This window comes from Falco peregrinus, chromosome 3, assembly GCF_023634155.1.
Source record: "Falco peregrinus isolate bFalPer1 chromosome 3, bFalPer1.pri, whole genome shotgun sequence".
Taxonomy (NCBI): Eukaryota; Metazoa; Chordata; class Aves; order Falconiformes; family Falconidae; genus Falco; species Falco peregrinus.
The window spans coordinates 44179491-44204284 of NC_073723.1; the positions used below are offsets into that span (position 1 = coordinate 44179491).

The window sequence follows — 24794 nt, forward strand, 5'->3', positions numbered from 1 at the left end:
TAAACTTCTCCCTGGTTCCTGATGGGTTTTTTTTACCCAAATGTAACTGAATTAACAGCACTGTGCTGTTCTATGACTAATTCTACTGTTACTTCTGCTGCACAGCAAGGTAAATGCTCCAGTCCTGAAGGAGATGCAAGTTGTCACTCCGCTGATTTATAGTCACTATAACAGAATGTAAACCATACTTTATTGCGGCTGCTATCACGTAGAGTACCACAGATCACATACACAATGTTTATTTTTAAACAGCCTTTAATTTTATATAGTGGCAATAAAGCATTAAATATAAAACTTGAAACCAAAATAAACTTTCAAAAAGGTGTTTTAAAGGCATTTAAAAAACCCGCCAAAGATTTAATAGCCTATCAGTAAGGCTAGCTGATAGCAGAGCATTTTGGCATGAAGTTACATTGTGTACATATCAACACCCTTTCAAGTTTCCCACCAGAAAACATCCTCCTCGGTTGTACGCTCTATGTTCCAGTCACAAGCAGCAAAGCTTCGGTCATCTTCGGTAACCTTGTCGGAGCCATTTAGCTATCTTTATTTAAGAAGTGCTGCCTTTTTCTTTTCCTAGAAAACAGAAGCTCCAAGAGGCACTTGTACTTGTTCCGGGTCTCGCTGGAGGCTAAGCAGCCGGTCAGCTTAGAACACTGACATAGCCGGACTCGGCTTTTTCCACCCTCATCTACAGTCGGAGCAAACCTTGGCTTCATTCAAGTGTGCAGCCAGGGTGTAGCTTTCTGATGCCTAAACCTGAATTATTTTTAACTTGAGCCTTTTATACAACTATGGCTGGAGACATCAGCTCAGTCAGGTGGCTGATGAATGAACAGACAAAGATGTGCAGGTCTGGCAGCAAATGGCTGCTCTGGGAAGTCCCCGGAAGGGCCTCCCCGGCAAACGGGTTCTGTGGAACAGCTCATGACTATCTGTTCCCTGCAAACAGGGCCATGAGGGCTTGTGCAGTCCGCAGCTGCTAGAAACCTACCCAGGGACCCAAGAAAACTGGGGATAAAAAGGTATCCGTGAACATCTCTTAGCACAGCTGATGATCAATATACTTCTGGCAATTTGCACTCACAGTACTTTATACCTTTTTTTTCTTATCTGCATCGCTTCTACGCTAGTTAACACGTACACTGACATTAATTATTTGACTCTGCTGCTATCTACTGGTTATCTCAAAGTCACTGGACTACCTATTCAGAGGCTCCCACAGCATGATTTACTCACTTGTCACGCACTCTTTACATTAGTCACAAGATGATACAAGTAGATTTTCCTCTCTTACCCTTGCGAGCTCATTTAAACAAAAAAAACCCCAAAAGAAACCAGAACACATAAAAACCAAACAACCAACTCCCCACAAAAATGTGCTACTACTAAAAATATCTCATACCAGGTGACCTTTGCAGCAGATTTAAGTTTTCAACTTTCTTTCAGGAGGAAGCAGAATGCATTCAGGTTTTCTTTGGGCTAAAAATTCGTTAAGTTTAAAAGAAAGACTTTCACATGAAAAGTTCAGTATCAAACTATAAACTGTAGTGCAAGTCATAGTTAGAGCTCAAATAACTGATATTAACTTAAAGGTGTATCACTATCATTATTAACATGTACATAAATTTTTAAGGGATCAGTTATGCACAAAGGATGTTGTGTACATATAACTTAGTGTTAAATTAAGACCACCATGTAAGTCTGAGTAGAAAGCCAGGTTTGAATACAAAATTAATACCTGAGTATAACGGTCAAATTTACTGCCCTTGATAAATCACATATTTAGTGTCCCAATTGTACATTTCACATTAGTTTTTTTTTCCTGTGTTGTAAGAGACCACTTGGCACTAGTGCTATCTGCAATATAAAAAATTTCAGACAAAACAGCTTAGATCTTTCACATAGTGATCTTAATGTATTAAGATTTTTCAATTAAAGTCTTCATTTTTCCTGTCGACTTCAGCATGTGCGGTCCGAACTGAGAAGGAAACCAGAAACATGTTCAGATTGCTTTCAACAGAAACCTGGTTGAACTAGTATCCGTCCGAGTTGTAAGTAAAACTAGAACTTGGGCGGAGATGAATTCCTTTATCAACCCGCCTCTCTGCGTGTGGATTTACCCACTTCATAGCCACAAAGTGAAGGGAAAGTTGTGTCAGCAATCGGCTGAAATTGCTCAGATGAGGCAGGTAACCACCTGCTGGAGCAGCTCTGACTAGAGATAGTTCGCTCTGCCACAGCAAAGTAAGATAGATGCAGTTACCTTCAGAGGCTGACAACCAGTTGCTCTAACAGCAGTTTAACCTTTTCCTGCATTTTTGTGCAAGTCCTTTTAAAAACTGTATCATACAAGGGTATCATACGAGGACTGATCTAGCAAAAAAGTTACATATCGATACACATCTGATAATGTTTATTAATCAACATTCTAGCATTCAACAAATCCAAACCTTCAATTTTCTTAGCTTTTTGAGGACTTGATGATCTTTAATCTCAAAAGATGGACTGTAAATTTTAAAATTGGGAAGTCATGGAAAACCTATGTGTGAATAAAACATTGCCAGCTCATGTTCTTTCCCGTGAAGCCCCAGCAATACTTGCAAAGAAGTGGCTGATTCTTGGGGAGTATCTAGCCTTTTAGTTATGAAGAACAGCCTGAATGTTACAGGAATATACCTTAAAAACTTAAACCAGAAGGCAAGTGAGTCAACATTAATAAGCGGAAGTACTACTCAGAAGTCCTGAGACTTGTGGCTTGGGAAGCTTATTTTCCTCAGAACTTAATTCAGAGTGGAGCCAGCTTTCGGAGTTTTATGCGCATTTTTCCAAATGCACATTGGAAAAAGTAACTTTACTCTTCATCTCTGGTTCTACAGCACAAGGATTCAAGGACTGATCTAAACTACCGCTTTTTAAGTGTATATTGCTAGAAGCTTCTGCATCTTGAACATTCACTACTTAAACCCGCCCTTTACTTCAGTTTCAAATAAATCTGAAATAAACTAGAAGCCATTAAATTGTACCATGACATAGATCTTAAATACAATCTCCTAATTTCACTATAAAGAAACTGCTTTTATTTACTTAGCTTTTTCAATTATTAGAAGAAACTCCCTATACCAAGATCCAGCAGGCATTCTGAACAGTTTGCTTTTTGCATTCATAAGAATGGCTGATGCGTTTCAGGATCTTGCTTCAAAATTTCACGTGCACTATCTGAATGGTTAATGTTGGTAATAACAGGAAACTCAGTTCAGATTTTATTCTGCTGTGAGCCCTTAAGAACTGAGTTTAGAAAATACTGCATGCTCATGGCAACAGAAAAGATTTTTTCTTTAGAAAATACACGACAGGGCTTTTTAAACCTGGGGCCAAAAGAGCACACAATCGTAAGACTCGATACTAAAAACATATGATACCCACAAATCATAGCATATCATAGGGTTTGGTGGACAGGGATGCTAACTTGCAGGTATCTGCATATGCTGGCAGAAAGACACACGTTGGCTTTCATGGCAACTATTACGTAGGCTGAGCATGTGTCCACAATTACAATACTCACCAGCACCACCTCAGTCTTTGTTTCAGTCTTTGGAATCACTTTTTCTGTTTCACTTTGGCTATCATCTCGGTATCGATAAGCAAATTTCTTTTTGAGCGCTTCTGCTATTAATGTTGCAGGATCTGTAGGGTCAGCCACTTTAGCTTTTGTACCTTCTGATGATCTAGAAAACAAAATGAGAAGCATTAACATAGTCCAAAACAGAGCTTTGGAAGTTGTGAATGATTTTGCATTGTTTGTCAGGTGTTGCATCAGCATCCATCTCACCCTAAAATAGTTCTGAGCCATAAAAACAAATCATTAATGCAAATGTTAATACACTGATATTTATTTATATTTATTACCTTTTCACCGAGCGTAGTTTCACACTGTTCATGTCTTTGAGGATTTCTAGCATGTTTGGTATTTCAGACTTCTTTGGCCCATTTTCTGTCAGATTCTGGCCAGAGTTCATTTTTTTGTTTTTCCTTTCTTTAATGAGCTCAATTGCAGACATACTCTGTTGTAGGCCTGGGGGAGGGAGGGGTGGCAGAGGAGGTGGTGGTGGCGGCGGTGGTGCAATAGGGGCAGCAGCTGAAGCAACTGGACTTGACCCAACTACAAATAAAACATGCATTACACATCAGTTTACTTGTAAATTCGCTTTATAGCTCACAAATGGTCAGGTAAGAATATGACTAAAACAGCTTCAATTTCCTCCCCTCTGCCTACTTTACATTATCCCATTAACTTCTTCATTCCTAAACCGCCTACGTAGACTCAACTGAAAAGCCACATAAAAGTCCTTCTCAAAGAGTGAGAAGTGTTCTTTAAATTTCCAGTTCATATTCTAGGTGCATTCACATCTTTACTGCAACGGGACAGATGTCATGATGTCTTTTAGTTATATTCTCTTCCTAATGTTACCAGTATTTCACTTTCTTCTGAGAGGCAGGTACTGAGCTGGAAGTCACATACAATATGCCATGTGAACAGTGTTTCTTCCTATTTATCACAAATAAGAAATTTCCATACAAGATTTTTAAGTGTAAATTTCAGCACTCAAATACTGCTTAAATTGAAGCTTATTCCAGCTCTCTGGTGTTACGGATTTTTAGGCCTGCTAATTCATCTGTCTGAAGACAGATATTCTCACAATAATCTTGATTTCAAGTTCCTTGTACTCTTTTAGGTAAAAACCGATGTTATAATAGCAGCAATAACTTGACAAATAAAGAAACCCCTGCTCAAATGCACCTTTAAAGAAACCACCAGAACCAGATCAAAACCAGAGTTTTGAGGCTTAGAGTATAAAGTGTGTAAACATATATCTATAGGTAATATATAGGAGCCTGTGCACATGCAGGCGTACGCGCAGTGTCATTACCATATTCTACCAGAAGAGGGAGGTAAAGATGATAAAATCAAACACCAAATTAATTTTCCTAATAAATAAAGGTAAAGGGAAAATGATGAAAAACAAAGTTATTAGTGACTTCACAAAACTCACAGAAGAATTATAATTCAGGAAAGAAACGATGTGATCTATTTAATAGTTTTTGAACACAAACAGTTAAGGAAATAAAGTAACTGCTGTCAGTTCACAGACAAAAACTAAAGAAAATCATCTGAAGATCAGGATATGGTTTTATATGTAAACATAGGCAAAACTGTACTTGCTAAGTGACCTTGGGAAAGGGTGAAAAACAATGGTTGTCATCAGCAGTCAACAAGAGACATCTCCCACTAATCTTTGGAGATGGTAGACTTAGAACTGGAAGGCAGTCAAAGGTGATGGAAAGAAGAAAGTCAGAAAAAGAAGAATTATTCCGTTTACCACCAGAAACAGCGCACCACTTTTGGTTCCATCTGGACAATGTGTCTGATCCCAGAGATGATTCCAGTAAGCAGTTACTCTCCCTTCTGGTTATTTATTTCATAAACGTTGAGATGTATGATACATATTCCAAAAGCGTAATCAGCATCTTGTATGATTACTTCATGATATCAGAGTCTATTTCACTACTAGATGGGAGGACTTAAGTGTTAGTAATTAAGTTCCATTCTTCTAGTTGGTTTAAGCCATCATGTTTATCATGAGCTTTGATGTGAAAGCTGTTTAATACTTTCTTTACGCATCCTTAGATTCAGAATTCTGGCAGATTTCCACACAAACGTGACAAACTTCTGGAATACTAGAAAATACAGAAAATCTGGCAGGTCTCTCGTCTTCAAGACCTATGATGTATCCCTTGGTTAGTATGCTACGTCTGTCTATCAAACTGACCAAAACAATATGGAGAAGTTCAGCATTGCAGTATCTCACAAAAACAATTTAGAATATTATTAATTATAGAAGGGACAAATTCATTAACTAATTTTTGCTAAAAGTAAAGCAAGTTTAATACCTGCTGTCAGGTTCTGTTGTTCTTGCAAGATGACAATTTTGGCTATTTGTGCTCTTAAAGTGGCTAGTTCATTTTCGAGAGCGCTGATCTTCTGCAGAGCTTCTTCATTTGCAGTCACTGTGCTCCTGGACACTGGTTCTTCTACCAATGGGTTTGGTAACAGCTTCTGTCTGCACGGGGACTTTCCAGAATGATGTAGTTCACCTGAAAAAGGCTGGGCTGTTTTTGACCAAACTTCTGACCTGTAACAAAAATATCATAATATTCCTTTTTCTAAAGGCTTTGTAATAGGTAAAACTAAAGCAACATTACGTACAAACCAGGCATACAAGTTAAAGGCCTGACTTCAAAATTGTCTTTACACAAATCACTTCCACCAAGACATTATATAGCTTGAAGTAAGTAAGAGCTTCATATCCTTTCTGTTTGCATCACTAGCTGTATTTTTTCTCTTCCCCTAGCCAGCTTTTTCTGGAATCCTTGATTTCAGGAGAAAAAGGGAATACAGTCCCTCTCACTCCCAATCTATTTGTCTGCCTCACACCTACTGTATTTTTTGTTGGAATTTATCTGTTTATTTAGTACCTAAGCAACCTGATCTAGTTGAAGATGTCCCTGCTCATTGCAGGGGGGGTTGGACTAAATGACTTTTAAAGGTCCCTTCCAACCCCAAACTATTTCATTATTCTATAAGTAGAATACAGATAAGTATAAATGACAACAGATTATCACAAACATTATAACTGCAATGTATGACCACATACTTAGCTCCTCAATCTTCCTTAACTTCAATCCCAAAACTTCTCAGGCACATCAGGATTCCATTATTTATTCAAACATGAGAGTAAGAACTGTGGCTAGTGGTACAACTTCTCAAAATGTGTAGAGTGGCTCCAGACTAATACAGCTTAAGAGCCCCATCGCTCTGGATGCATGGGTTAAGTACTCTGGATGTGCACCACGTCAGATCTGCAGTTGTACTAGACTCAGAGCAAGAGCCAAGATTTAAGGCTAAAACAAGCCCGATATTGACCACCTCAATCCAGGACCAGATACACCTGTGAGTCTCCCATGACACTGACAGAACACATCAGCACAACTTGCAGAAATTTGATCAAGCAGAATTTACTATTATCAAGGATGTTAAAATTCAGGTATTGTTATCTAGGTAGGAATAGAGAGCAACTACAGCTGAGAAAAGAACAGGATACCTCCTATGGCAGCCATCTCCCTGCTCTCCCTAAATAAGTAAGGTGGAAGGCACCAGTGGTCACTTCACTCTTTAAAACCTGCCTTCTAGAAACTCTTTAAAGGAACAGAATAGCTAAACAACAAAGAGTATTTTCTGCTGAGAGTAGTAATGATGTTTTAAGGAAATGCCTTGATTGGAATCTAACATTTTGGAAAAATATGCCTGAGCTGTCTGGTGTGACCGCCCTACTGCTCTAGACAGACCCCTAAGGCTCTGACTAGGGGTAAGGGTGAAACGGCTTGTCATTTTGTTGCTTCCTCTATAAAACTGCATTCGCAGAAAAAACTATGCAAGACTGTTTACTGAATTATACAGTGAATATACATTTAACAGTAACACCTCTGTGATCTTGTCGAAACAGAGAATTTCCAATGTCTGGAAAACACCTAATGCACACTAGCTCCACTACATAATACCATGCACAGTGTAATAAACCAGTGCACATCAAAATACTCATATTTGCTAAGTAATTCACTTACCATGCTCCACTATAAGCTGTTTGCCTTAAGGTCACCATGTATCTGCAGGATTATTTTAGTCCCATCCCACATCCATCTGTCCCCCTTCCCCCCTTCACATGCAGTCTTCTCAGCAAATATGCAAGTCCTACATCTTTCGTAACAGGTTCTTTGAAGCAACAAAGAGCTACTCTCTCTGTCATCTTCATTAAACATAATAGCTTTACAGTTCAATCCTTAAACAAAATGTTTCTGTGCAAACAAAAGTAGTATTGGCCGGCTAATTTCCTTCACATCAAACAGACTTTACCAATAGTGTTTTCCCAACGAGCACTGATTTCTGTGACTCCCCTCTGAGTTTGTGAAATTAACGTGGCAGTGCCAGAATGTTTGTTATGCAAAGCTTCACTGTGGCAAGTCATGTTGGAGGGTATCTAGGTCATTACTAACCTATTTTGTGCTTTCAAATTAAGAACAGTATCCTCCAGTAATCTCTGAAGCCAACAATCTGTGCCTTTCTCTGGAAGATCAGTTTGTTTAGAAGAAAAACTTCCTCTGCACTACAGAACCGTACCTTTGTTTCTGGCTAGTTTGAGCAGCAATTTGGGTAAGTTGGAGTAGAGAACTTCATCACTTCAGCCAACCTGTTTCATGCAGTTACAGTGCTGTGCAGTACTCTTGGTCCAACACAACAGTATCAATCCCATCATTCTGGACAGAGTTGTTCACAGGCTTCCCTGCCAGTTTTTGTTATGAAGATTAAAGACCAAATATAACCCCTAAGTTTTTAACTGTCTTTAGCAGGCATGCCAATTATTGGATTGTCAGAATGACCATTGCTGCTAATTAGGAAGCTGTACAGTACACCACCCCATATTAATGAAAATCTCAGGAGAACTGGAGAATCAATGTTATCGATTGTTCCATACCACAGCAGACATTTCTGTGGGGACAAGGTTGCCTGAAACTGCCACATACAATTCTTTGCAATAAATAAGCAAATAAACCAGTCTTCCCTGTATATGTTCTCAAACCTGCCTTTCATCCAAAATCTTGTTAGTCTAACACCTACTACTTCAAGATCCTACCTTTTCTGTCACTCTTCCCTCTCTCTTCCCCCAGCATTCAAGTGCTCTCCATTAACAGCAATCCACAGTAGATTCTCACTGGAAAGAGGCTAGGTTTCTTCCTCTCAGTTCAGAAGTTCAAAGAGACTTGAGGAGCATACCTGAGCCTTGTAGAGACTTCACCTTCTTCTTGAGCAACCCATCCCACGTCTGCAAAGGACGCCACTGCATCTTCTCTAAGTTGATTAGGATGGTTTCCTTCTGTGGCATGAGAAGTAAGCTAAATTTTAAAGACAAGATTAAAGGTTTTAGCATCACTATTCCCAGCTCAAGCCACAGTTATTTTATCCAACACTTTTAGTGAGGTTACATGTAACTACTAACACATACATGCATGAAACGCATCTGTAGGTGCAGCACACTTATTTCTGTCCTGGACTTAGTCCAGAACAATTTCACTGACTTCAAACTATTCAATCTAGTCAGCTGAACACTTTACAGAGGTTCACAGCTAATTACATATACTATCACATGACACTAGTGAATGCCAATGCAAATCGTTACCTTAAAGAAAAACAAACATCAACATTCTCAAGCACTTTGCTATATTAACTCAAATAATATGTTTTTAAATTATATGCATGACCAATAGTTAAAAAAAGACATTAAGGCTACTAGTACTTCTTAAGTCTTTTGCTCTGATTTAGTATTATTTTGAAGGTGAAATTCTGTTGAAGTGTGTTTCTCTTCCCCTACCCTGCCAGAATTTCTGTACAAGAATAAACGTGTGCACATTACACACAGGGAAAAAAAAAATATGACAAAAAGCCATTTCCACTAGTTCACTATTCACAAAGACTTAGAGTGAGAGGTAGGATGCAGTCGTAACAGAACACACCATTTGCTAACAATCTTATTTACAGCATGCCAAACAAGTTGACCATTTTCCAGCATGGTTCTGCCATTAGCTTCATAGCTGTTTGAAGCCAAAGGTGAGCAGAGCTCCAGAGGCTGGAACGCGTCTTTGATTTACAGTTAATTGACCTGAATGGAGATTTGAAAAACTGTTTGGACCATCAATACATGCTCCATAGCCACAACTATACAAAATGGTTTCAGACCTGCTTTGAAATACTGGGCGCTTCTCCAGGTTAGACAAGAGCATGTGTACTCAAGACACTGGACTCGGTGTCAGCCTGGGCTCAGTATTTTAGCAGATAAAAGCTACTGAAACATCTTCCGGTAATTTCTTCTGCTCAGTCTGTCACCTTGAGTTACTTATCTCCAGTGCAACTATGCCACCTCTTTTGCTTGTATTATGTACAATCCACAGGCCAAACTTGCACGAGCCACTGCAGCTGTTTAAGTGCTGCCTGCTGCTGGTAGTGGCCAAGATACTGACAAGCACGGTGGTAGTATATAACAGTTTGTGAAGACAGCCGGGATCCAGCCCGTTAGCCCTTCTGTCAATTTTCAAGGCAACTCACCTCTGTCAGAGGAAACTGTTAGGTAGTAGCAACTATGAAATGTTATCATTAATCTGAATTTGCAGCAGACCTATCACAGTAGGACTGCAGTCTGGATGAGGTGAAACCATTTCTGAAGAACAGCCACAAATATTTTAGTTGTAGCCTTTGATACACCAGTCCAGAGTTATGGGTGTGGGGTTGTTTTTTCCCCAGGAGTTGTTACAAACAGCTTTGGAAATTGAGATTAGTCATCTTCACCTCACACTCTTGCAACTTGTATGCAAGCCTTTATCACAGCTCCCAGGAGTGTGTATTGGCACCATCAGATAATTTGGAAACAACAGGGTTTTTTCCAGGTAGCATCAGCACAGATGGTAATATGTTTATCACATTAACAGTTGTGGCTAATACCATCACATTCTGCCTCTCTTTAAAACAGTCTAGAGAATACTCTATTGCATGTTAGGATTTCCATTGTTTGAGGTTTCCTTGGATTTTTTCTTTTTTAAAATAAAATGTCATCTTCATGACCACAGCATCTGTATTAATACTAATGGCAATTTTAAAAATCTGTAGTACATTAGCTACTTCTTATAGATGATATAGATTTTCCTGACGGTAATGGCCACATGAGGAACTATTACCATGAAAAACTGAAGCCATATTTAAATAAAGGCACTACACATAACTGCATAAAAAAAATTAATTTATAAATCAACAGTAAGGAATGCATTTACCACTGCCAGGTTTCCTGCATTATGAGACAAGTAAGTTCCAATCCAATACTTAGTAGCAAGCCTTCTGTTATATTGTGAAGCAAGTTTCTTCTTCCTTTTCTATTAGTATTTATATGTAAACAGAATCTTTTTGTTACCCCACATACAGATGTTTCTTTTCTCTATCCCTAAAAACAACAAAGCCTTCCACAGCAGCAGATTTTGAATTTCAAGATAATGCTAGTTTTTTACTTTAATTTAAAGGTTAAAAGCCAACATCAAACTCTTAAAATCTTTGCCTGTCTGTAGACTGATGCTTAAACAACTCTGTGATTACCCTATTCCTCCAGTCAATTTCAGCTAAAGAAAACTTGGATAACTGCTCTGCCAGCACCTACATGGAGAACAGAGAGCTGAAAACAGAGGCCCAGTTCTACTGGATGGCAGTGAAAGCAGCCCGCTTTTCCTTCTCTGGAAACTATGTAGTTGCTTCCCCCACTTCTTGCGTCAGAGGCTTTTTGGCCTATTTTAGTGTGCCTCTGTTTTGCAAACACACACATGCACACCTATGGGTTTCAGACCCATTACTCCATGAATTTCTGAAGAAAAGACTACACATACAGTACAATTTTGGCTGATGCCATAGAATCGTATCTCGAGTTGGAAAGGACCCATAAATAAGTTCAACACCCAAAGAGTCAGTCTTGTCCCATGTTTCTGCCTGGTTTCAAACTGGGGACCTTTCATATGTCAGGCAAACATAATAACCACTACACTAGAGAAACACTGCTTAACAGGACATCAAAGCAGGATCTCTACTTTTTGTTGACTCCAGGAAATACAAAGTAGAGCAAACATTCCTTTGTATATACATTTAAGGATAGAATAAAAACTCATTTCAAATTACTAATACAGTTAGATATTAAACATTTGGAAATACTTCTTCAAGTAAGAAAACTTGCTATGATTTTTCCAATTAGCCCAGTAAATTCTGATGTTTCCTACATGCACACCAATTCCTTAGAAGACTTCTTTTGAGTTGCCAGGTTTCCATCAGACAAATAGGAGAAGCACAGGAACAGAACAGAGATGCTCTAGCTGGAGGATACTATCTTGAGAGACAGTATTGTAGGTTAGGTTGAATCTACCTAGGCTATATTGGTAAGTTTAACTTTATTTTCTCCGAAAAACTACAGATAAACCTAAAAAATATGACATACAAAAGAACTGTATGAACTATTTTCATTTGTTCATGCCATATACAGTATATAAAGGTAAGCTCTGCCATCACTTGTTGAATAAACAGCATTTACCAATTAATTTAGATGTTGACTATGGCAAGATCCATAGAGATAGATACTACAACAGTCAGTAGACCTCAAAAATCAAAATGTTAAGCTACTACTCTTTTTTTCCACACTAGCTGAAATAAAGCATGCTAGAAGAGAATGAACATAACAGAGATTTTTTTTCAGTATCTCTTATCTATGTATAATAAGGAAAATGAAGATCTGTGGAAAGTTTATTGCTCTTAGATAAAGTCAGAAACACTGATTATATACATGCATCCTCAGATGAGGCAAATAAGATTTGCTTTGGTTTTTAAATAAAATGACTTACAGCAAGGTTGTGCATGGTCCTTTCATAATATAGCTAAAGCTGGCAAGAAAGAAAGAGGAAGAGACAGCTATAGGAAAGCGTCAGTTGCAACAGCATAAAAACGATCGAGACCAGTATTGAACTTCACTATAGAATCTTAGTGCTGAGATAAAGACATAAAAAACAGATGTTAGCATCACACTTCTACATGTTCAGCAGTTTATATATTTGTTTAAAGCCTGCATAAACCATATAAATGTTAATTTGTTTCAATAGTTAATGTGTTTCAAGGTTCGTATTTTGAAATTTGTATTTCTAATTCCGTCAACCGACAATTGTACTTCTATTTTTAGGATCCTTTCCTTTCATCTAATAGAAGAGGAATGTTTATACTCAATGTGCATAAAATCTACACAAAACTGACTGAACATCTCTTTAAGAGGAAAAAAGATAAATATTTTATTTATTGTAACACAGAATTCAGACGAAGACATACACATATTTTTATTTCAACACCAAAAATACCCAGTAACAGACTCCCCAGATGTATCTTACAGCTCTTTACAAGAACGCAAAACAGAAATGTCTTGTTTTATGTTCCATATTAAGAGAAGGTAGTATTTGGCTAACTATCTGCAAATAAGCATCATCTTCCCTTGTATGGCCTTTACAGTACAGAAAATCAGACACGTTATGGGAGGACTTCACTTCCATTCAAACCTGAGGCACACGGAGCCTTATTGCTGCCATAGCTACTATTGATCATATACTGAGAAGTTTAAATCCAGTGTGTCATTTTGTTGCCCTTCTTACCTGCACAAATCCCTACCCCCACAATGTATATACTTATTTTTTAAGTTTCACCAAGCCACTAGTAGTGGGAGATGGTTGTACCTCTCGTTTCTCAATGTAATTATTTAAAGAGAGGCATAATGTCAGCATGACTTTTACTATCACACCAAAAAGGCTTCTTATAGTAATCTGAACTATGTGATTTTGCTACCGTAATTTCAAGTCTACATATTGTTCATACATTTCATGTAAAACAAAGAAATTAATTTAAACAGTGAAAAAATTAGCTATGTGGAAATTACCTTGTCTTAGTGTGGGTGATGATTCCCACCATTCATCTTTATGTTCCCCACCCTTGCTCAGCCCAAGAAACGTTCCTCTCTCAGCTCGAGTTTCAAACACTAGATTTTTCCAATTCTACACCCACCCCCTATCCCTAACACACACAGAGATTATGTGTAACAGCTTCCACTTTCCCATCTGTTCCTGAAAGACTTGTTAGAAAGAACAGGGGTTTTCTCCTCCTTAAGCTTTTACCCTCACTCTTTACCGTCCCACTATATGCAGTTGAAGTTAAAAGCAAAGAAGTCAGAAAGCTGCACAGAATTGATGTTCCCCTATCACCACACAGCGTTAGCCTTGTATTTAAACCAAAAGCAAACAAGGTACTCATGTTATCTTGTTACTAATTTTTTACTTTCTGATAAAGTTTATTTATTTTCCCAAATATTTTTAAGTAACACTGTAAGCCTAGCTTGTAAATACTGTTCATAGAAATAAGTTTCAAACTCTTCACTTTTATGAATGTATTTTTTTTTACAAGAATAACTTTTTAATACTGTATTGCCTCATTTTAGAGTTTCTTAAGTTCCTTAGGGAAAATTTTTTTTCAGGTTTCATTATATGTGTTACAGCAACATGGATTCAGGCTTCAGGCAGTACAGAAGCTGAAGAATCCATATGTGGAAAAAACATGAACTGCAAGTGGGAAGAACTGAAGTAAGCTAATTCTCCTACACGCCTGGTTTATCATATTCTGCTTTTACAAACCCTCTATGGTCATTTATTTAAATGAACTGCATATTTGATTAAAATCTCTTGATGCAAGAGCAAATCCCTTTATTAGTATAGTGAAATACATATTCTAAACTGTTGAGAACACCTACCTGAAACTGAACTCTTGGACACTGTATGAGAGAGAGGTTAGTACCAATTTTTCTTACAATACTCCGAGATGAACCATAAGGCTTGCTGGACCAAAGCACCTAGATGGGAATGAAAAAGAAGCCGGCTGTTAGGTAACTGATTTTTATATCGTATTGGAATAGTTTTCCCTTATCCTTCCATACTATGCTTGTGCTAAATATATTTATATTTATATACAAATATATATATTTAAATTGATATATAAATATAAATAAAGTTATTCCTTTCATGCTAGAATAGAATCTACATACATGAAATTTCTATCAGTGAACTCCTTACATACTATACCCAAACTGGCACAAAATTTGGTTCTGTCATTACAATTTAGCTAAGGCCGTTTAAGTTCAAGACAGCCTTTGTATTAAATTTAAATTCAAAGCAGTAGATCAGGTAACACAGAAGGATTCAAGAGTTGGAAGCATCTTCAAAAGCATAATTTGTCCATTTTTAAGACAATAAAGAATCTGCATAGGGTCAGGCACCTCTTTTTAATGGGCTTCAAGAAAAGCCACTCAATAATGAAAAATCCATGAAGTTATGTAATTATACATCTCCTGAAGTATCTTTTTTCTAATTAAGAGCTCTTCTAACTCTGGAACAGTATCTAAAAATCTTAATAAAAATAACTATAAGCTAGCAAAAGCATAAAAATATAACTGTAAAATTAAAGAGCAAAGAAAAGGGGGCAAATAAATATGTAAAAATGAAACTTTGTCCTAAAAATAAACATATACATTCACCTAGAGAAAACCACCCACAGCACCTCAACACACCTGGCTTCATAAAAATTGTTTCTACTGCAATTCAGGTTTCTTCTACGTTGTTTCAACAGGGATTTGAATGTGCTTTCTTTTGTTGTACTTAACGATGGGAATGTTTACTGTAATATTTACCATAGTTGTATGAAATAAAACGAGACTTTAATCCTATTAAAGAATACTGCAAATGAGTATTAAAGAATACCGCAAAATGAGACAGAAGAAAAAAACAAAACAAACCATCCCCCCACCCCCAAGAAAGCAAGAAAGATTTCAGCATAGGAAAAGGCAACAAAAACAGCACAAAGAAGAAAAAGCATAATGGGAAGACTAACTCAGAGTATGTAGTTAGTAAACAACTAGAACACTCCATGGTAATTTCAAAAACTTTGCTAGTGTTTACTTATGGCTGTAGATATAAATTTACTACTCAGACCTTAGTTTTTAAAGGCTCATAGCTTCAAGAAAACTCAACATCCTGTTTGAAGGTTGCCCAACAAGGAAAACTTAGATAAAATCCAGGTTATTAATACCGGAACAACCCTCATCTGGCATGGCAATATTGCCCGTGTGATTAGTATAGTGCAGCTGTGGGAGTTTCACAACACAAAGCTGAATAACATTTTGATATACTACGCAAAGGTCACTACTCTTAGATTTTGAAGGTTCCATTAAAACCAAAAATTTATGCTCCATGGTATGAATCCCCAGATTATGTTCTCTCAGAAACGTTACACAAACACATTGCCTGTTTCTAAGTATCTTTCCTCCCTCTGGCTTTACTGGAATGTATAAATTTTGACAAAATAAATGTGTATGACAAAATATCTAGCATGTATGCTATGCTAGATCCTGGCATCAGAGTTGTGACTTTGTCATTAATCCACTCGGACCCATTTTCTCCATTCCATGAAACATACTTTCTCTTGTTTAATATGCTGCTAAGTTTGGACACAATTTTTTTCAATAGAGTACCCTATTGATTCTGCATTTTTGATGCCTCAAACAAACACCTCACATTTGTGCCTACGATGTTAATGTTTGTCTATATGCCTGAGCAAATAGCAGGTAGTCAGTGACTTTTTCTTGAAGGCTACTGATCAAACAGTATTGCAGTAACACAGCATCACTATTACACACCAGATTCTGATGTTAGAAGCAGCACTGTTGGCAATAGCCTCAAAGTGATGCTGCATTGGAAAAAAATACTACTAGCCAAGAGAAGGCTTAGTTAATTATGGAATTACTTCCACAACAGCAAAAGAGCCTAGACTAGATGCTGTATTACCAACATAAGTGCAGCATATTATAAACAAGTGGCAAAACTTGTTTAGAGATTGACCACAGACAAGATGTTGACTAGCATCCAGATCCTCAAAAATATTTGGTGCTCAAATGCCCTCGGGGTTGTTCAACAACAGTGGTTTGGTGCACCAAAACTTTAATGACTCAGTTTTGGTAATTCAAGATATGCCGGGACAATATTTTCAGAAAACTGCATGCAAGCTGTGTCACAAGGTAGGCAAATGAAGTCAGCATACTGCTCAGCTGAGCTAGTAAGTCTCAGTACTGCTCTACCAAGTTCTTGTTGACTTGACGCACTGGCAGAGCAAGTCTGCAGAATACTACTTAGTCATACCCTCTTATTGCATCAGTGTTCAGCTCTTGTCCAAAACAGCTGACATTTTAAATGTAACTGCATTATCACAAGCTTGATACAAGTAAAGAATGGAGGTAAACAGATTAAAAACTTGTTTCCCCCATTCATTTAGGTTGGAAGATGTTGCTGACAATGACCACAGCAACACCCATGGTAGTCCAGCATATTCTCATACTCTGAATTTTAAAGTTATACTGCATGAAATCTCAGATCAAAGTTTGAATAAAATCCTAAAATACAGATTCTTATTGCTAATTTTAATTCACAACATATAAACATGTTGCTTTCCATAGATTCCCATGATTTATAAAAGGTTCTACCATAAGAACGCAGGGTAAGAACTGCCCTTCTAAGTACCACACACAGCTGTTAAGGATTTCTCCATTGTTAAAACATTAAAATATTTTGACAGTTCATAGGGATTACAGCATTGAGATCAATACTTGTACCCAAAATAGCTTCCTAAAGGTCTCAGTGACAAAGGAGTCAATACGTAGCAGATCTCACTCTCTTCTAAGCATTCAAAGAAAACTCTGTATACACTTTCCTCCAAGAGGAGAGCTATGCATGCACATTCTTCTGTTTCCCCAGTAAAGAATACAGCCATCTTGCTTTCTGTAACACTTTCAGGAGAGGTAAATATAGCACAATTATCATAATCTTCTCAGTTTCAGGGGGCTTTTCATATCTCCAAGGTGAGAGCAAAGCAGTAAGGCTATTTAAGAATTAATATCACTGTTAAAAAAAGAGTTGAAAGTTTTCCTTCAGCTTCAAAACACACATAGAAGTTCAACATGAAAAACGGTGTTTACAAAGTAAACAGTTTTTTATTAGAGCTAGAAGGAACCGCATGGTATTTTTAACACATATATTACTCAATACGCCAGTGTCCAAGTAGCCCAAGTAGTAAGCTTCTACTTTTTCAGCATCACAGAATCATACGCAGGTTGCGTATACTTAAAGTATTCTCATGGAATAGCTAAGCACAAGCTAAAATAGACAAAGTGGTTTCTACACCCGATCTTCTGAAAACATCAAACAAGTTTGAAACACTTACTGATTCCATGTTTAATCCAACTTGTTCAAAAGCCATCCTAATTAAGCGCTTAAGCCAGCAAATCATTTGGAATGGAAAAAGCCTTTCCAATCTTGGATTTAATCCTTCCAAACCTACAAGACTGCAGACGTTCCATAGTACTTCTGAAAAGAGAAACATAAGAATTTTAAATGCATGTTGTCAAACATATATAGAAGTAAACTGCTGCAAGCAGTCCTGAAAAAGCCCCAACCTTTAGAAACAGTTACAAAACCAAGACACGTTAGGTGTCAACAATTGCTAGTACTGCAAAGCACAAGCATTGAGAAGGAATTTTCTTACATACAGGTGTCAATGTTTTTTTAGTAGTGTCATTTTCAAGACATCAAAGCTGTTGCAAAGTTAACAATTAAAAAGCTGGGGAAATGATTGCTCACTGGAACTTAAGACATGTGATGGTGTTCAACAACTCTACGTGAGCACTGAACCCTATGGAATGCCTGCAGCTGGAGACTAGCACTAAGATTAAAGGGCCATACTCCTACCTAAAACTCATTTCCATGCAGGAACAAACTAGAGAAAGCTGATCACCTCTCTTCATTCACATTCTCCGACAGCTTTGTTGTTCCCTCCTTTTTCCCACAACTGAGGAAAGGAAAAATGACTAATGCAAGAAAATGACAATAAGTAGTGATGTGGGACCTGAAAATATTCAAGTGATTTATAAAATTGGCCAGATTTCAAATTGTGTCTATGTACTACCATTTACTTAAATCAAGATGGTTTTATTGCTCCTCCAGTGAAAATAGTGTAGCTCTTCAACTGTGTTCTACACCAGTCATAACTTGGATGCCACCGAGATACATATGCCACCAAAACCAAAAGGGAAGCCATAGATTTAGGTTTGTTTGTTTTGTTTATCAGGATATAAACAACACACTGTTGAACCACCCTGAGCAACGTATTTGTAGTATGAACAACAGTGTTGCTGAAGCCACTATATATGTACATACAGTGATGACTAAAACAATGTAGCAGCAAGGAGGTACTCGTCAGGCAATGGAAAAGCTAAGCTGTTCAGAAGTGCCCACAAGCATTACAGTTAAACCATCACCGTTTCTATTACAAATGTTTTTTTCAAGTTTACAGTTCCTTAGTAATAACCTGCTTTTAGTGGAAACTTGGCAGGAACAGTGCAGCTCTACAGTTGTGGTTTTTTTTAAGACAGACTTAAAAAAAGTTGATACCAGTTTCTCATCCCCACAGAAAGTAAAAGACATTTCCTAACAGGACTTACTTTTGTTTCTGAATAAACCAGGAAGAAAGTACTAATCTATCACCTAAAGGAGGACTAATAGAAATGTAAGATTAAAAAAGTAATTAAAAATAATAATAAAAAATTGAAACAATCACCAAGAGATTAGAATGGAAACTGCAACTATTATAAGAAAAACAATAGGGAAAAATAATGAGCTATCTATCAGATAGCCATGAATATAAGGTACAGTCATACACAATAAATATGCCATAGACTTCTTTATGGAAAGATGGAAAAGCCTGTCAAGGAATCATTGCCATCTACATGATCTATTCTTCCTTTAGGCATCTGTTACCGTTCCCGTAGGCAAGCTACTCTATGGACTGTACGGATCTTTGATCACATTGCACCTGCTGTATTTTTAAAACAGGAAGAATACAAGTCTTTCTATGTGCCCCATATTAGATCTGGCATCATATCTGGCACTGTAGACTATCAGTGACATAAAAGAGATAAGAATGCTCCTTTAAAAGGGGAAACCTGTTCCAAAAGTGCAATACATGTGATACACTCCGCCTCATTCCAAAGTTCAGACTTGTTGAACATGTAGTGTAGAAATCAAAGAGAAGAAAACTGAAAGCCATGTCTAGACATTCGAATGACAGAGAAAAAAGGGTAAAGACTGTATTGCTGAGCTACTGCAAGGACAGGGCTGGCAGGAAAAGACATATGATAGGACTATAAAGTGATGACTACATCCTGATACATTGCTCTTTCAGTAGATACCCAGGTCATTAGTTTAAAAATCCCCAGATGCAGTCAGTCACTTTTTTTCAGGAAATGAAGAAAAGGTATTACTTTGTTTCTGATCAACAAGGAGGACAGAGTCTTTAATTAAACAGAGACAACCTGGACAGAAGTGAAGAGTGTTAGAACTTCTTCTAAGGGAATTCGAGCTGGTCTGAAAAGTTTCCATGAGCTCAAGAAACTGAGAGGCAAGGAGGTAAAAGAATGAGACAAAAACTGACGAGATAACCAGGTAAAGGCCCAAAAGTAGATGCAGGAAAAAATTAGCATAATATTAGGATGATGGAATAGTGTGAATATGAAGTAGTTAAGTTAAAAAAGGCTAAGGAACAAAACTGGTTCCAGCTTACAGGCATAAGAAAAAAATCCTACACATTTATCAGGAGTAAGCAGGAGACGAGATAACAGGCACAATGTAACTGAAGACGAAAGAATTCAACCAGTGATACAGATAGTCAGTATATTCTCTGTTTTCACTTGAATATGGTAGAAAAGAGAGAGACAGATGTTAGAACAGGTTACAGATAACTGAAAAGTTATAAACATCCAGGATAACAGTGTCAAATGAAATTCACCTTGAACATCTCTGAAATTAGCCAAAGCAATTTCTGAAAGATTAGTGATTACTTTTAGAAACTTGTTCAGTGACCCAGGAATGAAAGGAGTGTGATGACACAAAGCATCAGGAATAGTCCAAAATACTTACCCTGTCCTAAAACATTTAGGTGACCTTTTATAATTCCAGGTTCCAAGACTTAGATGACTTGACATCAAAAAGCATTCATTTAACAAAACAACTACTTCAGGAAAAAAGATCTATATGAATATAGTTCATATTATAAATCACTTGTTTCTTCTGTAGTCTAAATGCTTAAAGTACCTAAGACTGGGGTCCATCAACTCCTTGCTCTTGTCAATTACTTGTTCTCTGCTTTTGCAAAAGAAAGTGACCGAAGTCAATCTCTAAGAGTACAGAGTACCAACCAGTTCCTGGATTAGTTTCCTTAGTTCCTGGCACGAAGGAAAACTACCAAGTTTTAAGAGATTCCAGTTCATTTGTTATCTAAAAGGAGATCTGAAAGGAAAATGCTTCGAAGTATAACAGCTTGGTATTTTTATGAGATCTATTAGTTCTCCAGAATTATCCCCAGGCAAACTTCATGCCCACCTCTTCCAGACTATATTGCACTATACCCTTCTTCATTAATCTCAGTTATTTCACAATTATTTTATGTGCCAAGAACAGAAAGGGTTCATTCCAAAAGAAACTGCTGGACAGCAAGAATGAAAACATTAGCAAATTCTTCTGTAAGGCTCTGTATACATGCCAATTTCAGATGCAGGAGTTAGATGTTTATTGTTTTTATTAAGCTAGAATACATCTTTTAAAATGTTGATGGTTATTTTATTTATTCTCTACCTTCTTTATGCTACCTAAACTAAAAATAGTAAACTACCGTAAAATTTCCACAACTCAATTACTACAATACAATGCCCTGAGCGATAGTAATATTGCTACAAAATATGGTCCTTTTGCTGTTCTTAAGCAAAACTCTTACAACAATAAGCAGTAGTCATAGGCAAGATTACCAAAAGAGGTTAGAAGAGTAGTAACACAAAGAATTACTGCAAAATTTCACTGCATAAAGCACATGGGAGTTGGAATTTCATAGGTTCTTCAATTATAAAACTCTACTTAAACAGAAATTAGCAATGCTGAAGAACTTTCTTTCTGATATGGAAATATGCAGGAATTCCTTGGTTCAGAAGTGACGAGGTCTATATTTCTGAGTATCAGGATTCTCACTTTAGCCTCCCTGAACTCTCTTTTGACTCTACTTTCCTAACCACTCTTGCAGGTTTCATTCAGTGTTGTCATATCAAGTATCAGTCTACAAAGCTGAGAGATAATACCACTTGTAAATTACAAAATGTTAATTAAATAAATATAAGGGCTTTGGAGGCTGTAGATGTAAGGCATAATACTAGGTAAACACAAAATGGAGCCCTCTGCCAGACTTTTTAGCGAGTCCTACACATGAAAGTTGAGAAGAAAGAAAAATCAGATGGAACTGCTTTTGAATTGAAATTCTTCTATATGTATTTTCCAATGTTGTATTTGTCCAAGTCCCTTTCAAATTATGAGTTTTCGCTCTTAAAAAGAAATATGATATTCATATTTTTCTTAGTGAAGGAAGTTTCCTGCATTCATGCAAGATCTACACAAAAATAAGAGAATGACTTAATGGGCTTGATGCAGCAGATCAGTCTTAACAAAGCATAAACAAATGCATGAAATCTGAAAAATGAAAGGTCTAGTCTCTAAATCAAAAGGTTATGTATAACATAGAGTATAGAATTTTCAAAGCAGCATGGTTTCAAAGGAATACCAACCACATCAAAAACCACATGCAAAAAAAGCAGGTTCCTCCTTATTTTAGCAGGAAAACAGGGCATGCGTATCTTCACAGTCTTTAAAGAGACAGACACATGACTCAAGCTCATCTCATGAAATTACATCCATAAGGAATCATATTAAAAAAGTAATAAAGAAAGACAAAGCAAAAAAAAAAAAAATTATCACAGCAAAAGCAAGCCAAACAGGCAAGAAGAATCTTCTGATAAAGAACCAGACCCCCTCCCAAATCAAAATAGACAAGTTACAAGTAACATAAGTACTTGGCAAAGATCACACAGCCAAATACAGAGGTCTATTTTTTGGCTTGGAAGCCACAAATAATGAAGTACCCTACTATCAGAAACACCTGTTTGGAAAGACACGCAAAGAGAGATAAAAGTCAGTGAACGCTACAGAGACAATCAAGGGCTTATCTAAACTAGTATCAGCATGAAATCTAAAGCAAGAATTGAAAATAACACACACTTGTGATACAAGCTGCTAAAGCTTTCTTAAAAGCATAGCCAAATCATATATACCTCAAAGTGCAAAACTGTATTCATCACATCTTACCCATGCTACCACATCTTGCCAGCTAAGGACAAAGAACAAAACATCCAAGTTTCAAGACTAGTTTAATCAAAAGCCTTTGCTCAGAAGAGATTATACCTACATGGTGCACTATGATAACAATGGAGAGGTAAGTGAAATCTTTCAGCATCTCTAACCCATACAGTATTATACTATACAGACATAACCATATACCTGTGCTTTCCTGCCAGACACATAGACCATCCTAGTCATTGCTATGAATGCCAGTACTTCAGCTGTATCTTTGAGAAACAAGAGCACGCAAATTTTATTAACAAAAGGGTGTATCTGTCTAAAAAACATTTAAAATGGTTGATTCCTCCCCTCCCCAAATCCCTCTTTCTAACAATGTTGAGTTTCTACACATACTGATCTTATTTCAGCTAGCAACCTCTATGAAAAAAAATCATTTTGATTCAGCAACAATTAACTGGAGATTTTAGAAGTGATGTGCAGAAAACTCAGCTCCCTTCTTTTTTCTTTATCACCTAGGTAAACCACGGTGGGTATTAGAAGACAATTACTTCCTTTTCATTTAGTCTTTGTAAGTCCTGCCTTCACAAGAGCTACAGGACTACAGCTGTCTTGAGGACAGCATGTAAAAGTTAACAAAGTCTTGCTGACACTATCAGCCAGAGATCAATGCACTACAGTTGATATCAGCATTCAAACCGTACTCACACTCAGTATTTGGAATTTTGACAGCTTACAAAGGAAAATAAACCCAAGTATCTAGCAAGTTACTTATTTATAACAATTGCAGAAGAACCTGAGCACTGCAGCAGTATCACTAAGGGTACACAAAGTAAGCATCAAAAGTTTACAGAAAATATTTATATTTATATGTATATGTATAAAGTGCCTATCATCATATTGATAAACATTCTTTGGAACCACTTTTGATGGCAAGCAAACCCCTTAAGATTAGCCTCCTTTTCCCTCTATATGCCTCTGTATTTTAAAGCCTCCTAAAAAAACTTCCTTCAAAGTTCATCTTTTATTTACGTGATTTCCCGTGACCTGTCATTCCAACCCATCACAGCAACCTACGAGGGTTTCAGTTTCGGTGAGCTTGCCTGCAGAAACGACAGCTCCGAGCCCAACACCCCGAGCCGTTTCCACGCTGCTCTGCTCCCCTGGAAAAGCAGCGCAAGTACGGCACCTTCGCAAGGCCGCTACCTGCCCTGCCCCGGGTCGGCCCTCGGCTACACACTTACAGCCGAGCAGCACCCCTACGGCCCCTCACAGCAGGACACCCCCCGCAACCCACCCCACCCCGCCACCCAGGCACAGGGTTCCCGGTCTGAGGGGCCACAGCTGAGCCGCAGGAGCGGAGCCAGCCCCGCCCAGCCCAGCGGCGGCAGCGGCCTGCAGCAAACGGGGAGAGCCGCGCTAAGCGCAGCAGCGTCCGGGTCGCGCTCCCCCTCACGCACCACCCGTCACCCAGGACCAAGGCGAGGAGAGGGGTTGCCCAGGAGGAAGTGGAGACCCAAGGGCCACCCCAGGCAAGGGGCAAGGGGCCGCCTCAGGGAAGGGGCCGCCTCAGGGAAGAAGCGCCAGCCGCCTCACCACCCGCGCCTCACCCGCCGTCCGCCACGGCCGCGCTCTCTGACCCGCTTCTTCCGCCGTGGCTCGCGACTCCCTCCCCAGCAGCCAACCCGCGGCCTCCCAGGCGCCACCCCGACCAATAGCAGCCGCGCTCGTGGAGGCAGGACCTCGAGTGCCCTCGGTACAGCTACGGCGCGGTGACCTACCCGGCAGCCACTGGGCCCAGA

General features: G+C 38.1%; 1 protein-coding gene across 4 annotated transcripts; it reads right to left on the bottom strand.

Annotated features, from left to right (window-relative positions):
• Positions 1 to 237: 237 nt before the first annotated feature.
• MTFR1 (mitochondrial fission regulator 1) lies at positions 238 to 24756 on the bottom strand. Of its 4 annotated transcripts, XM_013294520.3 has the most exons (8): positions 24603 to 24755; positions 17987 to 18129; positions 14472 to 14570; positions 8891 to 9009; positions 5953 to 6194; positions 3910 to 4162; positions 3566 to 3728; positions 238 to 1981 (listed from the first exon to the last, which is right to left on the bottom strand). In XM_013294520.3, exons 2-8 carry the CDS (start codon positions 18050 to 18052, stop codon positions 1922 to 1924), a joined length of 1002 nt encoding a protein of 333 aa, XP_013149974.1. In that variant the 5' UTR covers positions 18053 to 18129; positions 24603 to 24755; the 3' UTR covers positions 238 to 1921. The 4 variants fall into 4 exon arrangements, with proteins under 4 accessions (XP_013149974.1, XP_055654501.1, XP_027634284.1 ...); XM_055798526.1 differs by lacking the exon at positions 238 to 1981 and having other exon boundaries at positions 2396 to 3728; positions 24603 to 24756; XM_027778483.2 differs by lacking the exons at positions 238 to 1981; positions 24603 to 24755 and adding an exon at positions 24463 to 24599 and having other exon boundaries at positions 2396 to 3728.
• Between the last annotated feature and the right edge of the window lie 38 nt (positions 24757 to 24794).